Genomic DNA, 23466 nt, shown 5'->3' on the forward strand with positions numbered 1-23466 from the left:
TTTTTTTTTTTTTTTTTTTTTTTTTTTTTTTTTTGAATTTCTAATTGGATATTCTAGATTTCCAGGAGTTGTGTTGTGTTTATCTTGAGATATTATACTTGTTTTGATGTTTAAATTATCAGTCTATACTCAATTGCTTGTTGTGTTGCTTTGTATTCTTGCACTGGGCTTATGCTTTTATATACGATCAAGGCTGCTCTGTTTTCAATACATATTTATATTTGTTTTGTTTCGCAAGATTGTGTATAAGTGGTGCGGTGTGGTACAGCATAGAGATATATAACCTGATAGGCTCGACCAGCGTTCATTATTGTTATTATCATGTATAATAAACCGTATTGTTGAATATATTCGAGTCATCATTTCAACCATACTCCTAGTATTTTGCAATCCAAGGTCGCCTATACCAACGTACTCGTACTCCTCCCAAACCCAAAATCACTCTTTCTTCGTCTCCTCACAGCCCCCTCATTCGGACGACGACGCGGTCCACTCATACTAGCAACAGGCGAGGTCTCCCTTGGTCCCCGTCGTCGAACAATCTGATACCCTTTATCCAGCGCGATCTCAATAGCACAACGGACCTTGAGCGCGGACACAGCCGGCCAGACACCTTTCTCGCCCTTCAGAACCCAGTTAGCTAGACTTTCTTTGCTGGATCGCTGCAGAAGCTGCGCGAAATCGCTCAATGAGAGGTCGGGAACGAGAGTTAAGTTTGGTCCTGGTATGGTTTCTTCAATGAGGAGTCGGCCTGCTATTTGTGGTAGGAGACCTAGGTAGTCTAATTGCCGTAATCTGTGACGGATTTCGGCTGTGACGAGACGCATTAGGGAGCGGGTGATGTTCCATTTGCCTGCTTGTCGTCGGTCCAGGAGATCTAGTTCTGTACTGAGGAAAGGAATAAGATATGGTCGGGGCTGCGAGACTATGAAATGGTTAACATTGAATAATTCGGCGATTCGGGACAATGGTGATTCTCCGTCGTTGTAGTGCACATTAAACCATGGCCGGAAGATTGCATCTTGTGAATGTGGCCATGGAACAATCGAGCCGGTCTCATCCTTGCAGTATATTGTCATCGGCTGGTTAGTCACTGAAGATGAGTTTGATGCAGCTGCAGCGGACCAGATTAACTGTGAGATGTCAGCTGGAAGTCGCAAAAATTGGTAACATGAATGGTTCTGCGTACCACATTCGGCGCAGTTAGGTAGTTGAGCAGATTTGGTATCCCAGTCTTGCCAGACGTAGCAACGGTAATGTTCAAGATGCGTTTTGAGCGCGCGTAAGCTTCTTCGAAGGTCAAGTCGCCCAGATTGTCTCGCACGCATTCTTCTAGAAGTTGTGCATCAAGAAAATACCCCTTATGGATAAATCGTTTCATCTGTTGAAACAATGTCCCCAATAACCCATTATCAGACCACCCCCACGAAGTTCGCCGGCGATAGTCGAAACAAGTCAAGTCAATACCATCACCATCCAAGAAGGCCAACAGCTCATCTTCCGTATGAACACAAACGAGCGCAGCAATAAGAGCCCCAGTAGCCGTCCCGGTGATGATCCTAGGCAGGAGACCCTGAGAATGCAACGCTTTCACCACACCCAGATGACACAGTCCAAATATTGACCCGCCTTGCAAGAGCAAAGTCGTACGACCGAACGCCTGGCGGGTATCATGTAACAGCTCCAACTTGGCCTGCGACGAGAACCTGCTGTCGTGCGAAGGGGCTGTTTGCAACGTCGTGACGTGTTGGATGGAGAGCGCTACCTGTGTGATATAGTCATCAATAAGTAGCTTCGTGCCTGCATAGGCGTGGACGTAGAGTTTAGGCGAGGAGATGTTGCCCAGATTGCGAACGAGGCCAGAACGAAGGAGGTTAGCAAGAGTTAGGATATCCTCATCTTCTCGGGCGCTCATGAGGGCCTCTAATCGCCCAAGGATGAGTCGATAGTCATAATGACGGTTTGCTGGGTTCTGGCGCCTATTCCACTATAATTAGTACGACAGAGATAAGTCCATCAGAGAATATCACATACCATACGTCTGTACCTAACACTTCGTCCAGCTCAAAGGCGCATTCTTCCCATTCCTCGTATGTCTGAGCTGCCTTCAAACGATGTAGCAGTCTATCTCGAGGGGACTTGGACCTCCACCATGACAGTAGTTTCTAGCAAACAATCAGCAGATATATATAGTTATAGAAACTCAGTATAAACAGAATTTACATCTCTCCAGAACAGCGTAACGTCCAAAACCATGCTGACAATGGCCGCAAACAGACCGCAAATGGTCGCCCAAGACTCCATTTTGGCGCTGGATGGACGGCATTTACAGGCGAAAAGTGTTGCGTCTTTTCATATACGATATCTCGGGTAAATAAATGTCACTTGCTGGTCGTGCAGGTAAGTGCAGGTAACGAGAGCCGAGAGATAGAGAGAAGTAGGACAAAGTGAAGTGAGGTTGGACAAAGGCAGTTATGTCAGCCGCGGTCGTATTGGTAACTAGTCGCGGCGCATACAGAAGTACCAGGAGTAGATGCACTCCTATAATTCCAGGTAGATAAGAATGAGGAATGAATATTAAGAGACTGAATTGCTCATAAGCCGAATCGCTTTTTCTCTACACGCCTGTATTCTCACCCCAGCTCATACAAGCCATTCTCATGGACACATTAGAAAAAAAGAATAAAAAGGGCATTGATATTTCCATGGTCCGTTCTTTTTGTATTTCGCTTTTGTTGCTTCTTCCCTAGTGCAAGTAGGCGAAACATAAATTCTCCAGACATCCTAAATCTACCCACCCAGGCGGACACCTCCGTCAAACCGTTTACTCTTCGACAATGTTGCCCCGCTCCGACACGTAGAGACCGTCAAGGAACTGGAAGAGTCAGCGACGGTCATATTTCAAAATGCTTAGGGTGTTCGTTCTCACCTTCCGGATATCCTTGTTCCGAACTCTGCAGATCTGCTGGATGTCGGCGGCACTCTGGGAGACACCCTCGAGGGAGTTACCGAAGAGCTGGAGCTCATCCTTGACGCTGGGCGAGGTGATGACCTCGACACCGGGCTGAGCAGTCACACGACGGACGTACTTCTCACCCAAGAAGTTTCTGTTGGTGAAAACCCATCAGTCAAAATCTATGCCCAGCATGGAGATGTCCCAGTGTTCTTCCTGATATTGAATTCCACTGGTCCTCCGTGATCAAATTGGCGCATACCTGATCTCAACGTCGTACTGGCCAGTCTCGGCGTTCTTGTCAATGTTGACGTTGATGGGAAAATGGGCGTAAACATAACGCATCTTGTACTTGAAGCCCTTGGTGACACCGATGATCAGGTTGTTAATGATGGTGCGGACGGTACGGAGGGTAGCGACACCCTTGCGGGCACCGTGGTGCATCTCGATTGAGATAACATTCTTCTCAGGGCGGCCGAAGGTAACGGCGATGTGAGAGAGGTCCTTAACGAGCTTGCCTAGAGGGCGTGTCAGTCGCGAATCCCAAGTGCCAATCTCCGCTCAGCTCAGAAGATGGTTTTGTTCTTCTATCTGAGCTGCATAAGGCAATGGGGAATTGGTTGCATACCTCGGGGGCCCTCGACGGTCACAATGCGCGAACGAATGTGAACCTTCACTAAACAGCGAAATAGTAATCAGTTATCAAATTTCAATAAGCCCATCTTGTGTCTTCTTCCCCTCTTCACACAAGAGTCCCCCCGGCTCGTCCTGGCGCAACCCCATTGCGATAAGACAAAATTTTTGGTGCTTCATTGCTCTTTCTGATCGTCTGGTCGTTCATTCCGTTGATCTTTCCATCCAGTGTCGTTTGTCTCGTCCAGGTCGTCCAGGAATCACCGGGGCCGTTCTCTCTCTCTCTCTCTCTCCCTCCCCTTTCACACCAACATGGCCAGGGAATAGACACAAGATTCAACACACAAAACTGGCGCAATGCTCACCATTCTCGGGGATGGGCAGCCGTTCCTCGGAGTGAATGTACCGCATCTTGACTGCGTGGGCTGTAGAATGTCCGAGGGGAGAATTGTCGAAGTCGTCGTGCGGTCGGTCGTCGAAAGGATCGAAATTCCTCTGGAGGTTCTCTCGTTGGCGGTAGTGGACCGAAAATCCAAAGGCGGGCGGGTTGTGCGTCGCTTAATTGACTGATCCGGTTTAGCGCAGTCGCTCTAGGGTTGGCTTACTTAAGCCCCTACAAGGAGAATGTGTAGGAAGGGCCAAGCAAGCATAGTAACAGAAATAAATAAAGAATTGTCGTTTATAGGAACATTACAGTACATAGCCGTCCATAACTCCCAATGGTATACAAAATGGGTTTGTCTTTCCAAAATACCAGCCCAACCGTAACGCCCTAAACCAGCATACAATCACGACCAAAAAGAGAGCCGATGCGATCAATTATCAATAAGATTGTTCGAGAGGAAATATCATTCCTCCTGACTCTTGCGAGTGACCTCCTGGATCCACTTCCCACCGAGGTTCTTCAATGTCGAAGCCAATTGATCTTCTTGATCCAATGCGGATACATCATCACCTCCTCCAATACTTTTTCCGTTAACCAAAACATTCGGTACGGTACGGCGGCCGGTGCTTTCACCTAGAACGCTCTGGAGTGCTCGTCCCAGTTTGTGGTGGTCAAGCTCGACCACATATGGCTCCGGAACAATAGAGTATTTCTTGAGCAAGATGGACTTGGCTTTTGCGCTGAAAGGACAGTAAGATTTCGAGAAGACGATGACTGGACGAAAAAAAGGAAACATAATTAGCATTGTCCAGCAATACGGAATAGATAAGATGGACATACTTGGGGCCCGTTTCAGGATAGCATTCAACTCATCCTTAGCCTCCGCGTGGTCATCGGTTTCAGGAGCCTGCTCCTTCTCCTTTTTAGGCGCATTATCCTTGTTCTTGGGAACGGTCATCTTAGTCCTCCCCGCAATAGGTATCTCCTGCATCTCTTCACTGTCTCCTTTGGGGTTACCGGTGTCTGCCTTCGGAACCTCTGCCTTTGGCGCTTCTGGAACAATCGGTTTGGGATCGGGCTGTGCTTTCACGACGGCTGCTTCGTGTTCTGCATGTCTCTGCGCCTCAATCGCTTTCACCGTAGACCGGTAGAACCGTTGGTTCTGAATCTTGCTTCCGTCTCCCTGGAATAGGCCACATTTCCGATTAGCATTCCGTTCGAGTATGGCCAAGCAGTCACATGATAAAGAGATCGGTTTACCGAATAGTAGAAGAGTATTACTAGTAATACTAGCATAGCAATGAACAGAGGCCGAAGTCGTCGCTGAGGAATCATCTTGGAGTGTAGTTTCGATACTTATGCTCGAGGGACGTTGTTCAATTCAGACGCGCGCACATATGAACACTCTGATGCGTTCAACTAGGTGTATATAATCCGTTCCTGAGAAGAAAACAGCTCAATCGTGCGTTCCGGAGAGGTCAATGACAACCTGGTGATCATGGATAAGGAGCACCGATAACAACGACGGGGCATTGGCAATGCAACTGAGATTCTTGGCTAGTGCGTCCCAGTGAAATAATAAATATGACACGAGTCAGATAAACAGGAAAGATAAGAATGTATGTCCTAGCTAACAAGTCGAAAGTGTCAAACAGGACTGGCGCGGAGGTGCGCTCCTGTAGGGGGCATACTACATACTGGATTTGGCAATTTTCCGATAACTAGCCGCGCGTCTTACGTCATGAGCATAAGCGCAGCCCTCCCTTTTTCCTCAATACATAGCAGGATTCGAATGGCAGGTACAGAGTACGGAGCTCAGAGTGCTGAGATGGAGCAAAAAAATTATTGGCCAATACAGTGTCAGGCTATTATAAATTAAGTTAAACGCTACATATGCTAAAAAGTTGGGTATTTGGCTCTAAAGACACAAGAAAAAGCAGATGGTATCGTGATCAAACAAAAAACAAAAATGAAACAGGCATAAGTTTCGACGGACTGTATATAACGGTGTGAGTTAAGGAGTGTAGTATGCTGTAACAGTCAGGATAGTGATATCAATGGAATATTAGGCAGTAAATGGCCGATGACCGCAGAGCCGGCAGCGGCATCGGATGATGAGTCGAAGATCCAATGAGGTCGTCAGCTTGTACCTCTTTGAACCACAAGAATGGCTTATACTCGGTGTGCAATACCGGATCGCGCTGCTGCTGCTGTCGTCGCTTTCCGTTTGCCTTGAACTAGGATCATCCAGTCTTCCCATTCTTTGGCGATTTCCATCAGGACATTTCCCATGACAGCCGCAGATGCCATCAATCCGTGACCTTCATCCTCGAGGATCCGGACTTCGCATCGCCGCATGGTCTTCCCGAGCCACCGGACATTGTCCACCGGAACTCGAGTGTCTTTGCTTCCATGGTGGATCACCACTGCTCGGGTGATATCAACATAACGGAATCCAATCGGCCGGTTACGTTCCAGGCATATCAGCAAATCAATTGCCGGGTTCGCATTCATGGTCGCTAGCTCCCAAATCTTATGGGTTAGCCGATTATCATAGTCGATCTGACGTTCACGTTCCTCGGTCATCGTGGCTTCACGGTCAGCCTCCACAGTGTTTGCATTGAGGGATGGCTTGTCAGAGACGCCGAGCATTATGTTCTCCAGGGCTTCGAGTTCATCGCCTTGCTGGCGTATCGTAGACTGCGCTCGTTGGGGGGGCTTAGCCGGGGCCGCGTTACTGGATGTTTCTTTCATCGTTGTCCGGTATCGAGTCCTTCGGGGAGACTTTGGCAGGCTCGAGGTAATACTAGCACTTGTCGCGCTCATGAAGCTGGAGTTGGCAACCTTTAAGATTGATGTCGGCAAAGCACGAAGAATTCTTTGCGAGTACGGCACAGCATTAGCGGGCACAGGCTCCTTATGCGAGCCAATACTAGACAGCTGGGACGGCGGGATCCAAGGGGCCAGCAGGTGAACACGGCCGCGGATATGCTGCGGGATTCTTAAGGCTGTGGCTAATGCATAGATCGCCCCAGCAGAATGAGCGAGTAGTGAAAACTTGGTGACCCTAAGGTGGTTACAAACAACCGCAACATCATCTTACACAATCAGTCAGCTGCCATGTTCCAACCATGCTTGCGGAATAGTTTACTTACCGGGCCAGCCTAGAGGTGTACCCGTCTCATCCATATAAGGTTCGCTTTCGCCAACACCAGGACGATCCAAAGTGATGAGTCGGAGTTTGAGAGTCCGTGCCAGTTCGTCATAGAACGCCATCAGATACCTCGTAAGGCCCATACCCAAGCAACAGAGTACAACATGCCCTTTAGGATCTCCGACTTCAGAGAACGCGATCATCCGGCCCGTGGTTGGGTGAGGAATCTTTTGCGTCAACTTCGGTGAAGAGACATAGTCGGACACCGCGACGTCAATTGAATCAACGCTTGACGGGCGATCAACCGCGACAGATGCGCGAACTGGGGAAGTGGGGTCAGAAGGAGAACGCTTATGGCGCTTCGTCGGGGTCAATGGCTCCAAAGATTGCCGGTGATGAAGTCTGTCCGCCTGGTCCAACTTGTCGAGTGATTGCCCAGTCGACTTCAATTGTGGTTGATCCACCATGGATGACAACGGTGTCCCCGTCGAGGGCATCATTCTGCTTTTGCCCGTCAAAACCGCTGGGGCTGGTGCACTCTCGTCGACCACAGGAATCGTTTTGGCAGGGCTAGTAGCTTCCTGGTGTATCTCAATTGGTTTCTGTGAAGGCGCAGACGGCTCAACGGGCGCTTCAGTGGCTTCTCTGGTGGCTTTGTCTGGGGTGTTGTCTGTTTCTAATTCAGATTTGATCTTTTGTTGTTGGTCTTTCAGCTGCTGTATTCGTTTCGTTACTTGTTCAGCATCGTTATTGTCCGCTTCAAATACACTCTTGTCGGATTTAGCATTCTTGTCGCCAACTGAAGAATATCGCCTGTGACGAGTCGAACGGTGGTACTTCGTGCTGGAAGAGAAACTGTGCCGTAATGAGGACTCGCGGGCAGGAATCGTTCGACCACTTCCAATCCCCCCAGGCGCGGGCTCCTTAAGGATTTGTAGCGACTGGTTATCTCTGCTGGGAGGGGCGCTGGCAGTATTCGTTGTTCGTGCCTCCCTCCCAACACTAAACGGGCGTCTTTCTTCGGTAGCATCTACCATGGAATACATGGAGCGTATGCTCGCCCGATTGCGGGGGGCGTTATACCTCATGGTATCGCTGTAACTGGTCGTCTTGCGCACTTGATCCGTCCTCCTTTCTTTGTCTTTGATGGATCCCCGGGAGGTTTTTCTTAGCAGACCCAATGCGTCTTTGAGACTCCTCCGACCCTCCGAGCTTGATGATGCGATGCTAGGTGCCGTCGAAATTGGCGGCGGTGGCGGTTCTGCACTGATAATTCCGAATGTAGCACATTCGTATGCTTTTCTGGTAGACGTATAAGAGCCTTTGGACGTAGGCCGTATGGGCGACGCGGGTGGGTCGAACGTGGTCTTCACCTTGGGAGATGGCGGAGCCCTGGCCATGCGAACGACGGGCGCATCGGCCGCATCATTTGGATACAAGTAAGGACTGTCTGGTGGCTCGCCTGGTGACTTTTGAGCCCCGTACGTCACGCCAAAACCAGGTCCATTCGATGACGATGACGGCGGCGAGTCCGGGATGCAGAATTCGGTTTGGAGAAAACTGGGAGCAGAAGGGATATCAGGATCGATGCGCGGCACGTTATCAAAATGGCTTTGGACGGGTACGGAGATTGCTGAGAGGGAGGAGATCAACGACGAAATAACTTCAGGAGATGCTGGGTCAACGGTCGAGGGGCTCTTCCTTGCCGCGTGAGCTCGCGAAGGGAGGGATTTGCGACGCCGTGCCAGCAGCGCTGACTGCGCAGGTACGCCATTCGCTGCAATGGGTGCCAAAGTGTGCTGGAAGCGATCCATTGCGCCCTTTGTTGACTCTGGGGGGGGGGGGGGGGTGGGTTAAGTGGGTAGGCCTTGCTCGCCGCGCAGGACTCCGACAGGCCCAGGGGAACTCCGAACACGAGAACAACAATCAAAGACAAAAAGCTAAGATACGCGGAAAGAACGAATGCGGGATTGCATGATCCTATGCAGTCGTCCAAAACAATTGGCGCTGCCAATCAAGTAACGGGGGACTCGATCCGGGTGGGCTGGCGCAAGTGGTGGTTGGTTGTGGTGGTGGTTGGTGAGAATGGCCCGCGACTCTCCTATCTCAGACCCAACCAACCGCGATCAGTGATTAAACTTAGCGTCCCTTGCAAATAAAGAAACGAAATTCCTTGCAGACAGATGCAGGCACGATGGAACGAAGGATTCGAAGAACAAAGGGAGGTGGGATGGACGGAGTTGCAGTAGTATCGGAGCAACGGTACAAAGTACAGAGTACACTGCTGTATGTGAGTGCAATTACTCTGTACAGAGTAAGCTGGTAAAGGAGATCAACGGCAAAAAGCAATAAAATAAAATAAAAAAGCAAGGCCCACGCGAATATTCAAACGATCCACGAGGGATTGAGGGGCATTAAAATCATTTAAGCAGTGATCGTACTCCATACAGAGGCACAGAGTCATCTGTTGACCACCTATACCAGCAAATCACAGCAACGGATGGTTAGGGTAATTTATGCGAAACGAACATCTTCCGAAAAGACCAATATTCCGGTCCCCTTGAGCAGGTTATCTTCCATTTAATCAGATTTGACTTCTCTCAATTACCGCTGGACGGTTCGCAGATCCAAATTTCAGGGGAGGGAAAATTGTCTTGCATGGGACATTTCTTTTTCCTTTCTTTTTTTTTTTTTTTTGCCCCTCTCTTCCTAACGTGTCTTCACAATGCACGTTGCAATGAATATTGAAGCGAGGGTGAACAGTGAATCTCTTATGGAGTTGGATTATAGGCCACTGGCCACCACGGGAGGCTTGTTGTCCCCCTCAATCTTTCGTTAATGAGACGACGCTCCTCGACTTAGAGTTGGCCATTGACGGAGTCTTCCGTTTAAGTTCTACCATACCATAATTACTTTCATAGAGAAGGACTTGTCCTTGTTTCTTAATGGTCTCTCATCCTCGCTGGACTCGGTGATTCTATGATTTGCTCAGTCAGCTGCTATTAATATTCCAGGAGTATTGGGAAGCATTTATGATGGTGATATGGCGGGATCATCAGACAAGCGTTTGTAGACTGCATTCGTTGAAATCCCCCGAGTGTACTCCATCCGCACAGAATACATATTTCTCCGTAAATTGTGCACTGAAACGCACTTATAAATGAGCGAAAGGACGATTATTCAGACGGCGAAGAAACTTTTCTTGACCTAACTGGTCTATGTCAGTCATTTATTTGGATTTGATATATCATATTCCTTTGGCACTCGTCCCCCACTTGTCAGATTGGCTTGTATCCAACGACTTTGGATGAATTAATGCAGGTCATCACATTGTTGTTCATGCTGAATCTGGTGATCACTGTTGACAACTTCTTAATGTTGGTATTTCTTTGGTGCTATCAACAACATGATTTTTGGCGATGTTACTTTATACGGTTGTGACACTGTACTCCGTACTGTTTCAGGATATATACTGGTGCCGTTCAGTACAACCACTGTAGAAGGTTGATATGCACAATTCAATAGCACTCATTTATTAAAATAATTGAAAGAGTAATGCCATATACTTCAAACTCAGTAGCAATAACTACATATATAATTGATATTGACTGCTTGATTCAATCTCCTGCACCCTGTACTATACATATCAAGTCGCTAGTGGCAGGCTTGGCATCGACGTAGGATGCATGTTTCCACCCAGAAAAGTACACACTCCAGCCAAACACTCCGCCTACTCCCCCGATAATTGCCCAACTGAGTGATTGATTGCTTGGTTCCTCGTCGCTTGACCTCCGCCACCTGACCTATTCTCCGCCCATATCTCGTTTCGGAGTTAGACATGCGGTGACTTGCGCTACAGCGAAGCTACTCCATTGTCCGCAATGGACGCCTATCCCGACGACTATGTCTCCCACAACCTTCCCTTCGTTTTGCTCTCCGGCCTCGAAACGGAACTTAAAGATGAGCCTGAATCGATCGACTACCCTCTTCTTCACGAGAAGGGCTTGAAGATATGCTCGGATTTTCCACCGGTGACCGGTATGACTGCGGAGGAGCTGCGGAGGGTACTTCTGGACGAAAATGCGACGCGGATTCCATGGAACTTCAGAGATGATAATCATGAGAGACTCCTTGGGGCTGGATATAAAGTCAAGAGCATTGGACGAGTAGGTTATTTATTCTTTCCTATGTTTCAAGGATTGCGACAGGATCCCGATTGTGTTGTTGCAACCCTTTCAACCTGTTGTTGAACATCCAAAGAAGAGAACACCCCACTCGACTCTATCACTGTCAACGGATTCAAAACAAAAAGAACCGTCCCATGCTGACATTTTATAGTCCTATACGCTCCCCCCACGCAAAGCAGACCCCCCGCCGGTATCTCCCCCTACTAGCCCTTCAAGCGGTCAACAAAGTGATATACTGCGCGTGCCATCTTTCGTCCTTCACTCTCCAATATCTCCGTTAACACCAAGCTCCCCGACATTCCCGGACGGGCTGATTCATCCGCTATGGGTCACGAAACACCAGAGCCTCGTTCCGGCCGCTGTGATCAATTTCTTTCCCTTTTCGCTGGATCCGAACATGAACTCCCTTCGCGATAACCAGCTCAAGATAGAGATAAACGGACTGAAGAAAGAATGGCAATCATCTGGCTACAAGACCAGGTTTCTGGTTGTTCTTTTGTCTGAAGAAGGTGATGGAAATGACATTGGAGATACAGACGACCGGATAGCTAGTATTCGGCGAGCGACCAACTTGGATCCGAAGTCAATCTTTCTTCTCACCCCAGATGCTACATCTGAAGAATTACAGGAGTTCACGAAGTCCCTGTTCACTTTGATACAGCCGTCTGTGGCCGAGTACTACCGGGACCTGTCGAAACATGCACGGCGCAAGCGGAATAGGAGCAGCATCCCACCACCCACGGCACCGCCAACCAGCGGGACGTCCCAAACCTTGTCATTACAGGGCTGGCATGTCCGCTACGAATTCAAACTAGGAATATTCGCAGAATTTCGGCAAGAGATGGATGCGGCCTTGAGAAACTACGAAAGCGCATACGAGACTCTATTTGGACAGGAAGTCTTTGAAACAATTGCGGGCTGGAATCCGCGGTTTAACCATGCGCGCCTTTTGGCTGATTCTCTTGCAATTCGCATTATTCGCTGCCTGCTTTGGGCTAGCCAGACTGCTGCAGCTGTTCGGTCATGGGTCAGTCATAGGGATCGTACGCAGGATATAGTCAATCGGCGGGGCAAAGGGTCGAGAAACTATGGATGGGAGGCCTGGGAGTCCAGGTGGTCAATGGTCATGGCGGAGCTCATCCGCCACGCGGAAATCTCCCCCCAGGAACAATATCTCGCGCTTGCATCACATGAGAAGCCACCTTTTACAGGTGATGGCCTCTACCCGTGGGAGCAACTTCACCACGAAGGCTATTGGTTATACCGCTCTGCAAAGCATGCAGTCAAACGACGAGCTCTAGCGCTACAAATTCCGGACGAAGACCGACGACCCCCAGGACAGTCACCCGCTTCACAGATTGCGAGCAAGTCTTACTTATATGACACGTACTTGGCTCCCGAGACGCATGTCGAAGCACCTCTACCGGGGTCCAGGGGGTTTGACCATTCCTCGTTAATCCTGAACACCTTGAAAGCCGCCCTAGGGGAATTCGCAAAGCGCAACCAAAGGCGGAAAGTGGAAAGCCTTAGTCTAGAAATTGCCGAAGAATACGTGCGGATTGGCTCGTGGTCTGATGGCTTGAACCTTCTGCGGCCGCTGTGGCCGACTCTCAGCTGGCGAGGTTCTGGCTGGTGGCCGCTTATGGAAAGGCTCGGATTGGCTTTGAAGGAATGTGCCTTGCAAATGGGAGATAGTGAAATGGTTGTTCGAGTTGACTGGGAGCTACTTAGCAAAGGTAAGAAATCACGCGTTCCAAGGAACTCTATTCCGATCTTCTGATACAGGTGTGCTTTTAGCTTTTCACCATCGGCCATCCTGGCATTACGATATCCATAATAGTCTTGAAGAAATCACAGATAAACCAAAACCTTCTGTTGTTCTACGAGCCGAGGACGTCCTGTCTAGTAGTAAGTGATGTTATAAGATCCCTCACAGAACTCAAATACTGATATCCTTTCCCTCCTTCTTGCAGTAACTGCGTGCTTGGTATTCGAAAAGAGCGATGGGAATGTTGGCGAGCCTCTACAAGCCCAGCTTGTTATATCCTCATTTGCTCATCCGTCCGCTGCTCCTATAAGACTTTCAGACGTCAAGATAGGATTTGAAGGCTGTCTTCGTCCAATCAAAGTCCAGTCAGATAACAATGCTGAATCTGATATTACAACCCCGTGCACTATAGAGTCAATCTCTCTTCGGGAGGTTAGCGTGTCAACTGATTTCTCCGCTGCCCAGTCTCCCAACAGCGGCCCAGCAACACTGAAGGGGATTGCCGACTTGACCATTGGACCTTCACAAACCAAAGTCGTCAATTTGACATGCATTCCTCGGGAGGCTGGCGAGGCCAGGGTGGCTTCAATTACGATGTCTATCGAGGAAGAAAAGTTTGACCTCTCATATTTTATTACAGATCAGAGCAAACGTGAATTCTTCTGGTGGCAGCAAACCCCCAAGGGAGTATCAAAACGAAGAGTAGGAAAGGGTCGGGAGGTTAATCGATGCAGGATCAAGCGCAAGCCGCCCAAGATACGGATTACGACACCTAACCTGAGGGATACCTACTATACAAACGAACGAATAGTCTTGACCATCGGCATCCACAACGACGAAGAAGAAGAAGCCGATGTGTTAGCCGAGACAAGGTTATTCGGCCGCCCAGAGTCTTTGGCTAGGCTACAATGGGCCGACGGAGAAAACAACCCAGGCGAGCAGGACACAGATGACAGCTCTACTGTCAGCGAGGAAGACCGCCACTTCATCAAGAGACCAGTTGGTGTCATGGAGCGTTCATCTAAAAAAGAGTTGTCGATAGTACTGACAGACACTAATGATGCCTCGGACTATCAGCTGGAGATATCAGCCGTATATCACATTGTGTCCGATGTCCAGACTCCCATCATTAAAACAGAGACTGTGGGATTGTCTATTATCAGGCCTTTTGAGGCGAACTATGAATTTCTTCCGCGCCTTCATCCTGAACCATGGCCTGACTTTTTCCATGTTGATGATGAATTGCTCGATAATGGGCCCATATTGAAGCCTCGGGGTCTACACCAGAAATGGTGCCTTGATGCCAAGATTGTCTCCTTTGCTTTGGAGTCTCTGGTCATCGACAAGGTGTCTGTGGTGTTGCTTAGTGCAGGCGGCGGGACCACCTGCAATATCGGCTCTGAGATCATAACTGGCCCAGAGAAGACACCGGAGTTATCTCCCGAGGAACTTCGAGAATCTCAGTTCATTTTAGACGTGCAAAAAGTCATTTTGGGCGATCGACGACCGACAGCGCTCAATCTCGCATTGGAGATACACTGGCGCAGGAGAGATTTTGCAGGCGGTGTCGACAAAGCTACCACCGTCTCTACCCTAGATATTCCTCGTTTTGTTGCACCGGCGGGTGAGCCGCGAGTGCTGGCTTCAGCAATCGCATCTAACATTCTGTCCGGGCTGATTCACATGGACTACATACTGGAAAATCCGTCGACTCACTTCCTCACGTTCAACCTGACCATGGAAGCCAGCGAACAATTCGCATTCAGCGGTCCGAAGACGACCGTGGTTCAACTGTCGCCGCTGAGCAGACACACAGTACGGTACAACCTGCTGGCGGTTCAACGGGGATTATGGACCCAGCCACAGCTGGTTGTGCTAGATACTTATTTTAATAAGATACTGCGGGTTCTTCCCACGGATGAAATGAGGTCGGACAAGAAAGGGATCCTGGTGTGGGTGGATGCGGATGACTAGAAGATCATGTGTGTGTTTAGTATGTCGGTGGCTTCTATATAATACTGTAAGAAAACTATGAAACAGGGTCTATCATAGCTCTAGGGCTCGGTATGGACAATAAACTTGATTAAATAACAATAACTATGAAACATTTGAGGGCATATCACGTGTAGCCCTTATCAGCCTAAAATAGACTAGTGGCGGGTGATCATTCATTGATTTCGATTCCACCGGGCGGAGAAGCCGTAGCAGCACCTCACCTCTGAGTACTACAGTACTGCTGGGACTTGCTTGGCCCATTCAACCACTCCGTATACGCTGTGATTAAGTACTCGTGGTGGACGGCATTGCTTTAGTTACACCTGAGTGCTATTCATTGAATTTCCTCGCATTTCTTTTTCTTCAGTTGTCTCATCAGCCGGCGCTGGTTAAACGCCGAAACCATGGCGGCACAAGCAGCTTTGATCGCAGACACCATCATGGGCATGAAACGGGCCCTGCGCAAAGAGCAAGATTGTGAGTGGAGCCTATTCTTTTAATTTCGTCTCTTAAATATATTCAATTTGTACCATTGCAATACCGCGATTGATTGCTGACAGCTTTTTCTTCCCTGCGCAGTTTCCGGACCGGACGATTCTATCACGCAACCGACGAATCGGGGTAATAAGCTAAAGGCGAATGCGCAATATGTGCGTGAAGGCGCATTGGGATACATCAATTCCGAAGACCTTTATAAGCAGGTATATTGGCTTTCTCTCCCTTCTCTTGATCATACCGTCCGCAAATTTGGCCCGGTTCCCGAAAAGTGCACAAATCTAAAATCAAACGAAGGAAAGACAATTGCTGATGGTCTTTTTCTGATGAACAGAAGATTGAGCATGCGGGCTATACACGCTACATCCTTCAACCAAACCCGGTGCGCTACGATTCAGAAGGCGATGAGCTCGATGAGGATGACGAAGATTCTGAAGCAGATGCAGCAGCGGCAGAGGAGAACCCATTTTCCGAAATTGCGCTTGAACGTAAGCAAAAGAGATATCTCACCAATATCATTATGAATAGTGTATAGCGGTGCTGACAGGTGTATTTCATCACAGATCTCTTGTGTCCCATCAAGCATCCCTCAGAACTCCCTACCCACCCCTCAATGTCCCACGTGTACAAATCCAAAGCACTCCGGAACATGACGCAGGCGATTGAAGATAAATTACGTCAAGAACGCGCCCTGCTGTGGCGGGCAAGAAACCTCTACCGAGAATTTTTAGGCGACTGCTCCTGGATGCCCTGCGGAACGGTTGAGACATCCGAAGACAGATGGATTTTCGAGCCTCGCATTATGAACACGGAGCTCAATACGAGCGGAACAGCTTCTTCTGCTGGTGGAAGCTCCGACGCCCAGAAGAACGGAGCGCAGGAGTCGCTCTCGGGCGCGATATCTCAGGAGGGCTCTGAGACGGTCCAGGGAGAGGAGGACCGGCTATCACAACCAGCCGAAAAGGAAGTTAAGATGACGGATACCGAGAATAATGAGAAGAAGCCAGACGAAAATAATGCTGAACAGACCAAAAAACCTAAATCGGAAGAGATTGACACAACGGTTGGAGACGTCTCCCAGCATCCGGGCACAGTACAACTGGATGGAACCCATATCACAAATAATGCACAACCCAATCAGAACCAGCCTCCTGGATTGGAGGAAGCATCATCCAGCAATGGAAAACCTAAATTGAATGATGCGGATGACATGGATGCGCGAAGTGATACCCAAGAAGCAGAAGATGCAGAGATGCAGGATGGGTCACATGTACCATATCGTCGGATAGCAACTAGGGCATGGGCCAACACATCGAACACTCAGCAAGAAGACGGATTCAGTTATCGTTCCTTTACTCCGTCCAATGATCCGTTCACCAGTCTTCCGACACCGCATCCTCTCTTCCTTGTTCCAGATTCTACCCGCCCGGATCCCAATTACGGACTCCCACCGAACGAAGCAGAGGATACTCGGCGACTCTTGTGGTCGTACATTCAAAAGCAGGAAGAAACAGTCCGAGGGTTTGAACACATGCATGAATCTCTACTTCGCGCGTGTCGGATGAAGGAAGATGTACTAGAATGGTGCAAGGCGGAGGGCCATGTTGGCGAGATGAGCGACGGCGAGGACTGGTACGATCACGAGAAGTGGGGTCTGGCAGAAGGAGAGGATCTCAAGAAGGGAGCCGACGAAGATGAGATCGAAGCAGTGGATGAAAGTCGGGCTACGGGCAAAAGAGGACGAGGTCGAAGGGCATGATGCAACGTCTTTAGCGCCATTCATCTTTGCACAAGGTCTTCACCCTTCTTCTCTCTTGTCTTCTCCTCTTTCCCCCTTAATCATTGTTCAAATCGTCCATAGCATGGAGTTGGTGGTGTTCTGGTTACTTTTCTCCTCCCAAGATTGGGTCACTATTTCGCACGATTCGCACCATGTCATTTTGTTTCTATCTTTTCGGGTGCCATATTTTATTGGCATGTCATGTCATGTACAATTTGCAACGTCCATTGGAGGACACTTTAGCGCTATCCCGTACACAGGGGTGTTACTTTTCCGAGCGGGGGGGGGGGGAATGTGGCTATTTCAACAAAGAGGAATATATACAAAACACAGGATGTCTTCTCAAATTTTCTTTTTGTCTATATTCAAACAGCGTTCCAGGGAGGTGAATCATTCTACCAATCCCGGGAATTTTTGATCGATCGTTGAGGATTAATAGTATCTCAGTGGTATTGTACTCATGGACCCGTAAGCAGTTCGTCAAAACGTCTAGTGATTGACGCTTCTTGTCATGAAAATGCAAAGGTTGTGGATTGTTGAAGTCCTTATCTAACCTTGCAATAAGTCTCGGTATTTCAGCACATGGTGCTGGTCTTATGTCTCACAGGCCAGGCCGGTTGCCATTTACTGGCTCTTGCCGGCCTGCTTCGCACGTTCACGGTCGCGCTTGGCGTAGATCTCGCCAGTGAAAGGACTACAACGGTATAAAGTCAGTGGGTTTGACACACTACGTCCTTCAACGATGGGCGCGAATCGATCTCGGTGATGGTGGTTGCACGGGCAGATCGGATGGAAGTTGCGTCGGGTGAACAAAAGCAAGAGAAAAAGGACAGGACACTTACTCTTCCCACTGGAGAGCAAACCAATACAAGATGAAGACCTCGGCCGTCAATGCGACTCCAGCCACCTTGCCGTGGTAAAGAGCGACTCCCAGGAAGTTCAAGGTGCTTCCCCAGTACATGGGGGAGCCGGTGATGCTGAACGGAAAGCCAGTGACGGGGGCATCCATCAGAATTCCGAAGTAGTCTCCGAGGTAGGTGCCGGTGACGCCAAGAGCATACATGCTGGACAAAACGAGAACGGAGCCAAAGCCAAAGAGGACAGCTCCCAGGATCGGTTGGTGCACAGGGGCGTAGTAAGGCTGGTCAGCCAGAGCCAATTGGTAGAGGTGGTCACGCAGAATGCCTAAAGAAAAGATGGCGAATGCGAGGAAGTAGCATCCATAATAGGGGCTACCGAATATACGAGTCAAGAAGTGATTCCGGTACTCTACAAGATGAAACGATCAAGATTGTATGAGCAATTATTGAAGATTGACGAGAATGGCAGGTTGTTTCTCTTCAATGCCTGCACATAGTGTAAACACGGGAAAAGGTGGAGTAACCAACCAGCACGAGCAACAATGCTAAGGGACCAGAGTCAGCCATTGAAGTTCACAGGCTTGCCATGTAGATATCTGAGTATTTATTGAGCAAATACAAAGGCCCGACTTACTTCCAAAAGATAGGATTGAAGGCAATGGACAGCGCAGTCACTGCATATAGCCATCGTAGTTAGAATCACATGTGAATCTCACCGGAAATTATGTCAAACATACCCTGAAGGGACAACTGAGAGAAGTCCACGAAATCCGTCAGAGTAGCCATAGTTTTCGACTAGAGAAAACGAGTGAGAGAGTAGAAAAGACGACGTAGAAGAGTTGAAGGAAGAGAAGATGGAAGAAGAGAGGAAGAGGACAAGAGAGGGACAAGAGAGGGAAATGAGGAGAAGGCGGCGGAATACAATACTTCCGTAATTTACTGTCACGGGCTGTACTGCCGGCACATGACGTCGCTGTCCCGTGACCCCGAACTTGACATCTCGAAAACAACTAAAGCATTTCCCAACAGTCAACACACTCTCGTTCATTCCTATTTCCTGCATGGTCAATAGCTTTGTCTAACCTGCCAACCTCTACTGGATTTCAAATCCTACCAATAAAACAGCCATATCCCATCCAACGCATACCTTGGGAGCTGTCAAAGTCCCTCACCGCCGATGTTGGTTTACTGTTATCCGCAATAGAACAATTGATAAGCCGTCGCTGCTCCAAAATGGTTTGCATTGCTTCGCATCTGCTCATTGTCACTGCTTGACCGGCATGGGACGTCAGTCACTCGTTCACTTCCGGGGACAATGGCCCGCAGTCGCAACCTTGTTGTTCTGGGGGGACTCGGAGGATTCATCGCATGGGGTTTGGTGGTTCAATGGTTCCCAGTGCTGCGATACCTTGGCTATGCGGTCGTTCTAGGCGCTATAGCCTCTTTTACTTCGCTGCTGGGTCTTATGTTTCTGACAACACGGACACGGGATACCGCTAGATTTAGCGCGAAGACTGCCTCTCTGGAATTCATCACTCCCAAGCACTGGCACAAAGAAATCCACGCAATTCGCCAATGCTCCACCTATAATCCCAAGCCCATCTACCCTCAATCATTTGTCGTGTCGGAAGCAGTTGATCAGACTCTGACACTCATTACTCGCGATTTTATCTCGTCATGGTACCAAAACATCAGCCCGAGCCCGGCGTTTATCAACGAGGTGGACCGAATGATTCGGGTTGCGATTGGGAATCTTCATAATCGTCTGCTGACAGAGGATTTGGTGTCGCTAATTGTGTCGCGCATATTTCCCATCTTCACCACCCATCTCAGAGAATTTGATATCGCGGAGCGGTCAGTCCGGGGACGGAATTTGACACGGAATGTGACCGAGTCAGAAGAGTTGGATCTTGCTATTGCGAGCAAATACTGTGAGGGACGTCTTCACCCGGCGGTTTCGCTGTCCCTCTCCGACCAAAAGCTGGCAGAACAGGAATACTTGCGGAAAATCTCCGTTGGGTTACTCCCACAGTTATTCTCAAAGAATACGCTCAACAGCCGCGTTGTTGCTGTGTTAATCCGGGAGATCTTCGCCTGTGCCGTCCTCTTCCCAGTTGTATCTACACTCTCGGATCCAGATACGTGGAATCAATTGATGGAGGCATATGGACGGACAGCCCTCCATGATCGCAAAACTGTGCGAAAACTTCGGGCTGCTTTAGATGAACATGCGTCTCCCATGCCCCATTCAAAACATGGACGTTCATTTCCCAAGCTCTCACCGCATGATTCGGAACGTGCCTTTGAGCGCTTTGTCAGGGCAATTCGGAGATGTAATAACCTTTCGGATGCCCGGCGATTCAGAGCGCTTGTTGCCAGCCAGTTGAAGCGAGAAAGCATGGTGGAAGGACAAGACCAGGTTTATCTTCGTCGTTTGGAAACGAGCAAGAGAGTCCTGGATCAGAAGGTGCTCAAACTCTCAGCTCCCGGAGGTTGTAGATTTCCACATGCCACAGCAAATGCATCACATTTGCGCCGCAATAGCGCACCGGCATCTCATGAGATGTCTTTAGCGGACGTAATGCGCGACCCTTCTGGTCTTTCTTACTTTATGGAGTTCATGGACCGTCAAAAGCTCATGTCATTAGTGCAGTTCTGGATCGTGGTTGACGGGTTTCGCAATCCACTTGAAGATGACTTTGGAGACGAAACATCCCCTAGTTCAACGACATGGAACGCAGCCGATAAGAATGATATGGCACTAATCAGCGAAACGTACTTGACAAAACCTGAGATCAAAGTCGCAGACGGATCTCGCCGAATGGTGAAAGCTTTTCTGAGTGCGGGAAAACGGGCGACTTCAGACCAGTACCACCAGGCGCGGACTGTGATCTTGACCTCGCAATCTGCGGTCTTGGAGGAAATGGAGAATGTCCATTACCCTAGATTTAAACAGTCGGATCTGTACTACAAGTACCTTGCGTCGGATCAAGGCTTGAATCAGGGAGGATTAGCCGCTCACCAGCCTAGCCCTACAGCCAGTCTCGAGGCGCCTGAAAGACGGATCTTGCCTCCTTTGACTGGCCGTACGATGTCTCAGACAGGAGCCAAATCGAAGGATCTGCGTCGGGCTGCCGTTTCATCAACCGATGTCCGGAGTACAGGAAAGCTCTTCGATGATGATGTATCACCCCGGAATTCTTTGGATTCTGAACGTTCCGCCCCTTTATTCGACGATGAATATGACACCGAACCTCTCGCTATATCTACACACAGCCTCGGCAAAGACTCGCAGAATGGAGAACACGAAAAAAGTCAAAGCCAAGTGATCGAGACGATGGAGGCGGCATTGATCGATATTATTACCGATGAACCACCCAAGAATGCTAAATCAGAAAACCATGATGATAACCATGATGACTTGGTCCCACCTGAGTTATATAGCAACGGCAGGAATCCTACTAAGTCATCGCGTAGCTCTGTGGAATTGCCACGGGAAGAAATCAGAACAGATGAGAAAACAAAACCTAGTATTGCTTCACTAGGGCTTGTCGATGAATCCCCACGACGGGGTGTTTTCGATGATGACCTATTTCCGGACCAGCAGAAGTTCATCGAGGATGAATACGAAGAGCCAGCTGGAACGGAAGGCAAAGACCCTGCTGATGAAGTCCATGAAGCAGCCCCTGGAGACCTTGGTTTGACAGAAGCAATTGAGGCGCTCACCACCGAGATCGAAAAGCTGGGCTCTCAGGAATCGGTTGTGGATGCGCTAACTCGGAAAGCTGAGCTAACCAACAACACGGCTGAACTGCGGATCTTGCGCAAGTCCAAGGCTAGCATCCAGCGGGAAGGTCATCGGAAAGAGATGCAGCGCCAACAATATATCATCCAAGAGAGCGACAACAGCTTATATGGCCGGTCGACTGTTCAAATTAAATCCATCGTGGTGGGTAAGGAACCAGATGGACGAGAGTATGCTCTATGTATGTAACATGCCGATATCTCTCCGTGGAACGACTTAACTAACGTTTTTGACAGATGTGGTTGAAGTCCAGAGAAATGCAGGGGAGCAGATGCCAGCGGCATCCTGGGCTATAGCCCGTCGTTACAGCGAATTCCACGAGCTACATCACAAGTTACGCACAAGATACCCATCAGTCCGTCACTTAGAATTTCCGCGTCGCCGTATGGTGATGAAATTGCAAAAGGATTTTTTGCAAAAGCGACGAATGGCGTTGGAGAGTTACCTCCAAAAGCTATTGCTATTGCCGGAAGTGTGTCGAAGTCGTGACCTACGTGCTTTTCTCTCTCAACGGGCCATCATTCCACGCGATGAGATTCGTCCTCGCGATGACGAGACCAAGGATCTGGTTACCCGGATCTATAACTCGGTGACGGATGGCATGGACGATTTCTTAGCCAATTTTGGTGTGTTAGACCAGCTCTCTACGGCTGGGCAGAACCTCATCTCCGCCGCGACGACCAGCTACCAGGCTGGCGCTTCTTCACCAGGGGCGAACCTTGTCAATGCAGAGGATTCTGTAACTGCTGCCGAAGCAGAGGCGGAGCTCAATGCATTTGAAGACCGGGAACTAGAACCGTTTATCAAGCCGATATGCGACCTCTTCCTGGAAGCCTTTGATCTGAATAAGGGCAACAACTGGCTTCGTGGCCGCGCCGTGGTCGTAGTCCTCCATCAGCTCCTGGGTGGGACTATCGAGCGCAAAGTGCGCGAAGGAGCCCGCTCACTCGTTCAAGATGAGTCGTTGCTCCGATACATCCATCTCGCACGAGACACGATGTGGCCGAATGGCGTACTGCGACATAATACCGTGCGGACGCCGTCTCAGCAATCCAAGAGTCGCACTGAAGCGAGCGTGGTGCTGGCGACGCTAGTGCCAGATCTCGCAGGAAATGTTGTTGGACGAGCAAATGCGCAAGGCGCGGCAAGGAGAATATTTGCTATGTTGAATAACCAACGGCTCAATACGCATCTCGTCTTTACTATCTTGGATGAACTGGTGTTGGTGTTATTCGGGGGAGTGGTTCCGGGGTGGTCATGAATTTTCTGTTACTATTTATAACCTTATCCTTTCGGTGTTTGTCTTGGATGATAAATATGACCGTATATGAGAACTACGAAGATTGCGATGATATCACAAAAATGACTTATTCAAATAACTATAGATACTATTCCAAACTCAAATATGGCAGAGAGCACCGGGGACAAAACTAAATGAAAGACATAACAGA

The 23466-nt window shown here is 49.0% G+C and overlaps 9 protein-coding genes across 9 annotated transcripts; 4 read left to right on the plus strand and 5 right to left on the minus strand.

Moving 5' to 3' along the window:
• EURHEDRAFT_184099 (uncharacterized protein) lies at positions 1-342 on the plus strand. Its single transcript, XM_040777887.1, has one exon. It carries the CDS (start codon positions 107-109, stop codon positions 281-283), a length of 177 nt encoding a protein of 58 aa, XP_040636218.1. The 5' UTR covers positions 1-106; the 3' UTR covers positions 284-342.
• Positions 198-2450, minus strand: EURHEDRAFT_415295 (triacylglycerol lipase family protein). The gene is made up of 4 exons (XM_040782648.1): positions 2224-2450; positions 2035-2165; positions 1190-1979; positions 198-1133 (listed from the first exon to the last, which is right to left on the minus strand). The coding sequence occupies exons 1-4, from the start codon at positions 2302-2304 to the stop codon at positions 402-404; spliced, it is 1734 nt and encodes a 577-aa protein (XP_040636219.1). The 5' UTR covers positions 2305-2450; the 3' UTR covers positions 198-401.
• A 16-nt stretch (positions 2451-2466) lies between these two features.
• EURHEDRAFT_484613 (60S ribosomal protein uL6) lies at positions 2467-3997 on the minus strand (the record flags this gene model as incomplete). Its single annotated transcript, XM_040785543.1, has 5 exons — positions 2467-2875; positions 2930-3107; positions 3216-3471; positions 3582-3629; positions 3952-3997. 5 exons carry the CDS (start codon positions 3995-3997, stop codon positions 2825-2827), a joined length of 579 nt encoding a protein of 192 aa, XP_040636220.1. The 3' UTR covers positions 2467-2824.
• Positions 3998-4434: 437 nt separating this feature from the next.
• On the minus strand, positions 4435-5306 carry EURHEDRAFT_462189 (glutaredoxin; the record flags this gene model as incomplete). Its single annotated transcript, XM_040784786.1, has 3 exons — positions 4435-4745; positions 4812-5154; positions 5232-5306. The coding sequence occupies 3 exons, from the start codon at positions 5304-5306 to the stop codon at positions 4435-4437; spliced, it is 729 nt and encodes a 242-aa protein (XP_040636221.1).
• A 487-nt stretch (positions 5307-5793) lies between these two features.
• EURHEDRAFT_415298 (alpha/beta hydrolase) lies at positions 5794-8962 on the minus strand. Its single transcript, XM_040782649.1, has 2 exons — positions 7127-8962; positions 5794-7069 (listed from the first exon to the last, which is right to left on the minus strand). The coding sequence occupies exons 1-2, from the start codon at positions 8937-8939 to the stop codon at positions 6144-6146; spliced, it is 2739 nt and encodes a 912-aa protein (XP_040636222.1). The 5' UTR covers positions 8940-8962; the 3' UTR covers positions 5794-6143.
• Positions 8963-10775: 1813 nt separating this feature from the next.
• Positions 10776-15210, plus strand: EURHEDRAFT_506192 (uncharacterized protein). The gene is made up of 4 exons (XM_040785856.1): positions 10776-11291; positions 11464-13048; positions 13110-13220; positions 13286-15210. The coding sequence occupies exons 1-4, from the start codon at positions 11007-11009 to the stop codon at positions 15052-15054; spliced, it is 3750 nt and encodes a 1249-aa protein (XP_040636223.1). The 5' UTR covers positions 10776-11006; the 3' UTR covers positions 15055-15210.
• Positions 15211-15479: 269 nt separating this feature from the next.
• EURHEDRAFT_462153 (RXT2 domain-containing protein) lies at positions 15480-17329 on the plus strand (the record flags this gene model as incomplete). Its single annotated transcript, XM_040784782.1, has 4 exons — positions 15480-15552; positions 15655-15776; positions 15905-16058; positions 16134-17329. The coding sequence occupies 4 exons, from the start codon at positions 15480-15482 to the stop codon at positions 17327-17329; spliced, it is 1545 nt and encodes a 514-aa protein (XP_040636224.1).
• Positions 17330-17632: 303 nt separating this feature from the next.
• On the minus strand, positions 17633-19090 carry EURHEDRAFT_415301 (bifunctional phosphatidyl-N-methylethanolamine N-methyltransferase/phosphatidyl-N-dimethylethanolamine N-methyltransferase). The gene is made up of 5 exons (XM_040782650.1): positions 18948-19090; positions 18845-18884; positions 18739-18755; positions 18193-18619; positions 17633-18044 (listed from the first exon to the last, which is right to left on the minus strand). Exons 1-5 carry the CDS (start codon positions 18994-18996, stop codon positions 17975-17977), a joined length of 603 nt encoding a protein of 200 aa, XP_040636225.1. The 5' UTR covers positions 18997-19090; the 3' UTR covers positions 17633-17974.
• A 435-nt stretch (positions 19091-19525) lies between these two features.
• rgsC (putative intermediate filament protein (Mdm1)) lies at positions 19526-23276 on the plus strand (the record flags this gene model as incomplete). Its single annotated transcript, XM_040779236.1, has 2 exons — positions 19526-22196; positions 22252-23276. The coding sequence occupies 2 exons, from the start codon at positions 19526-19528 to the stop codon at positions 23274-23276; spliced, it is 3696 nt and encodes a 1231-aa protein (XP_040636226.1).
• Between the last annotated feature and the right edge of the window lie 190 nt (positions 23277-23466).

This window comes from Aspergillus ruber, assembly GCF_000600275.1.
Source record: "Aspergillus ruber CBS 135680 unplaced genomic scaffold scaffold00026, whole genome shotgun sequence".
Taxonomy (NCBI): Eukaryota; Fungi; Ascomycota; class Eurotiomycetes; order Eurotiales; family Aspergillaceae; genus Aspergillus; species Aspergillus ruber.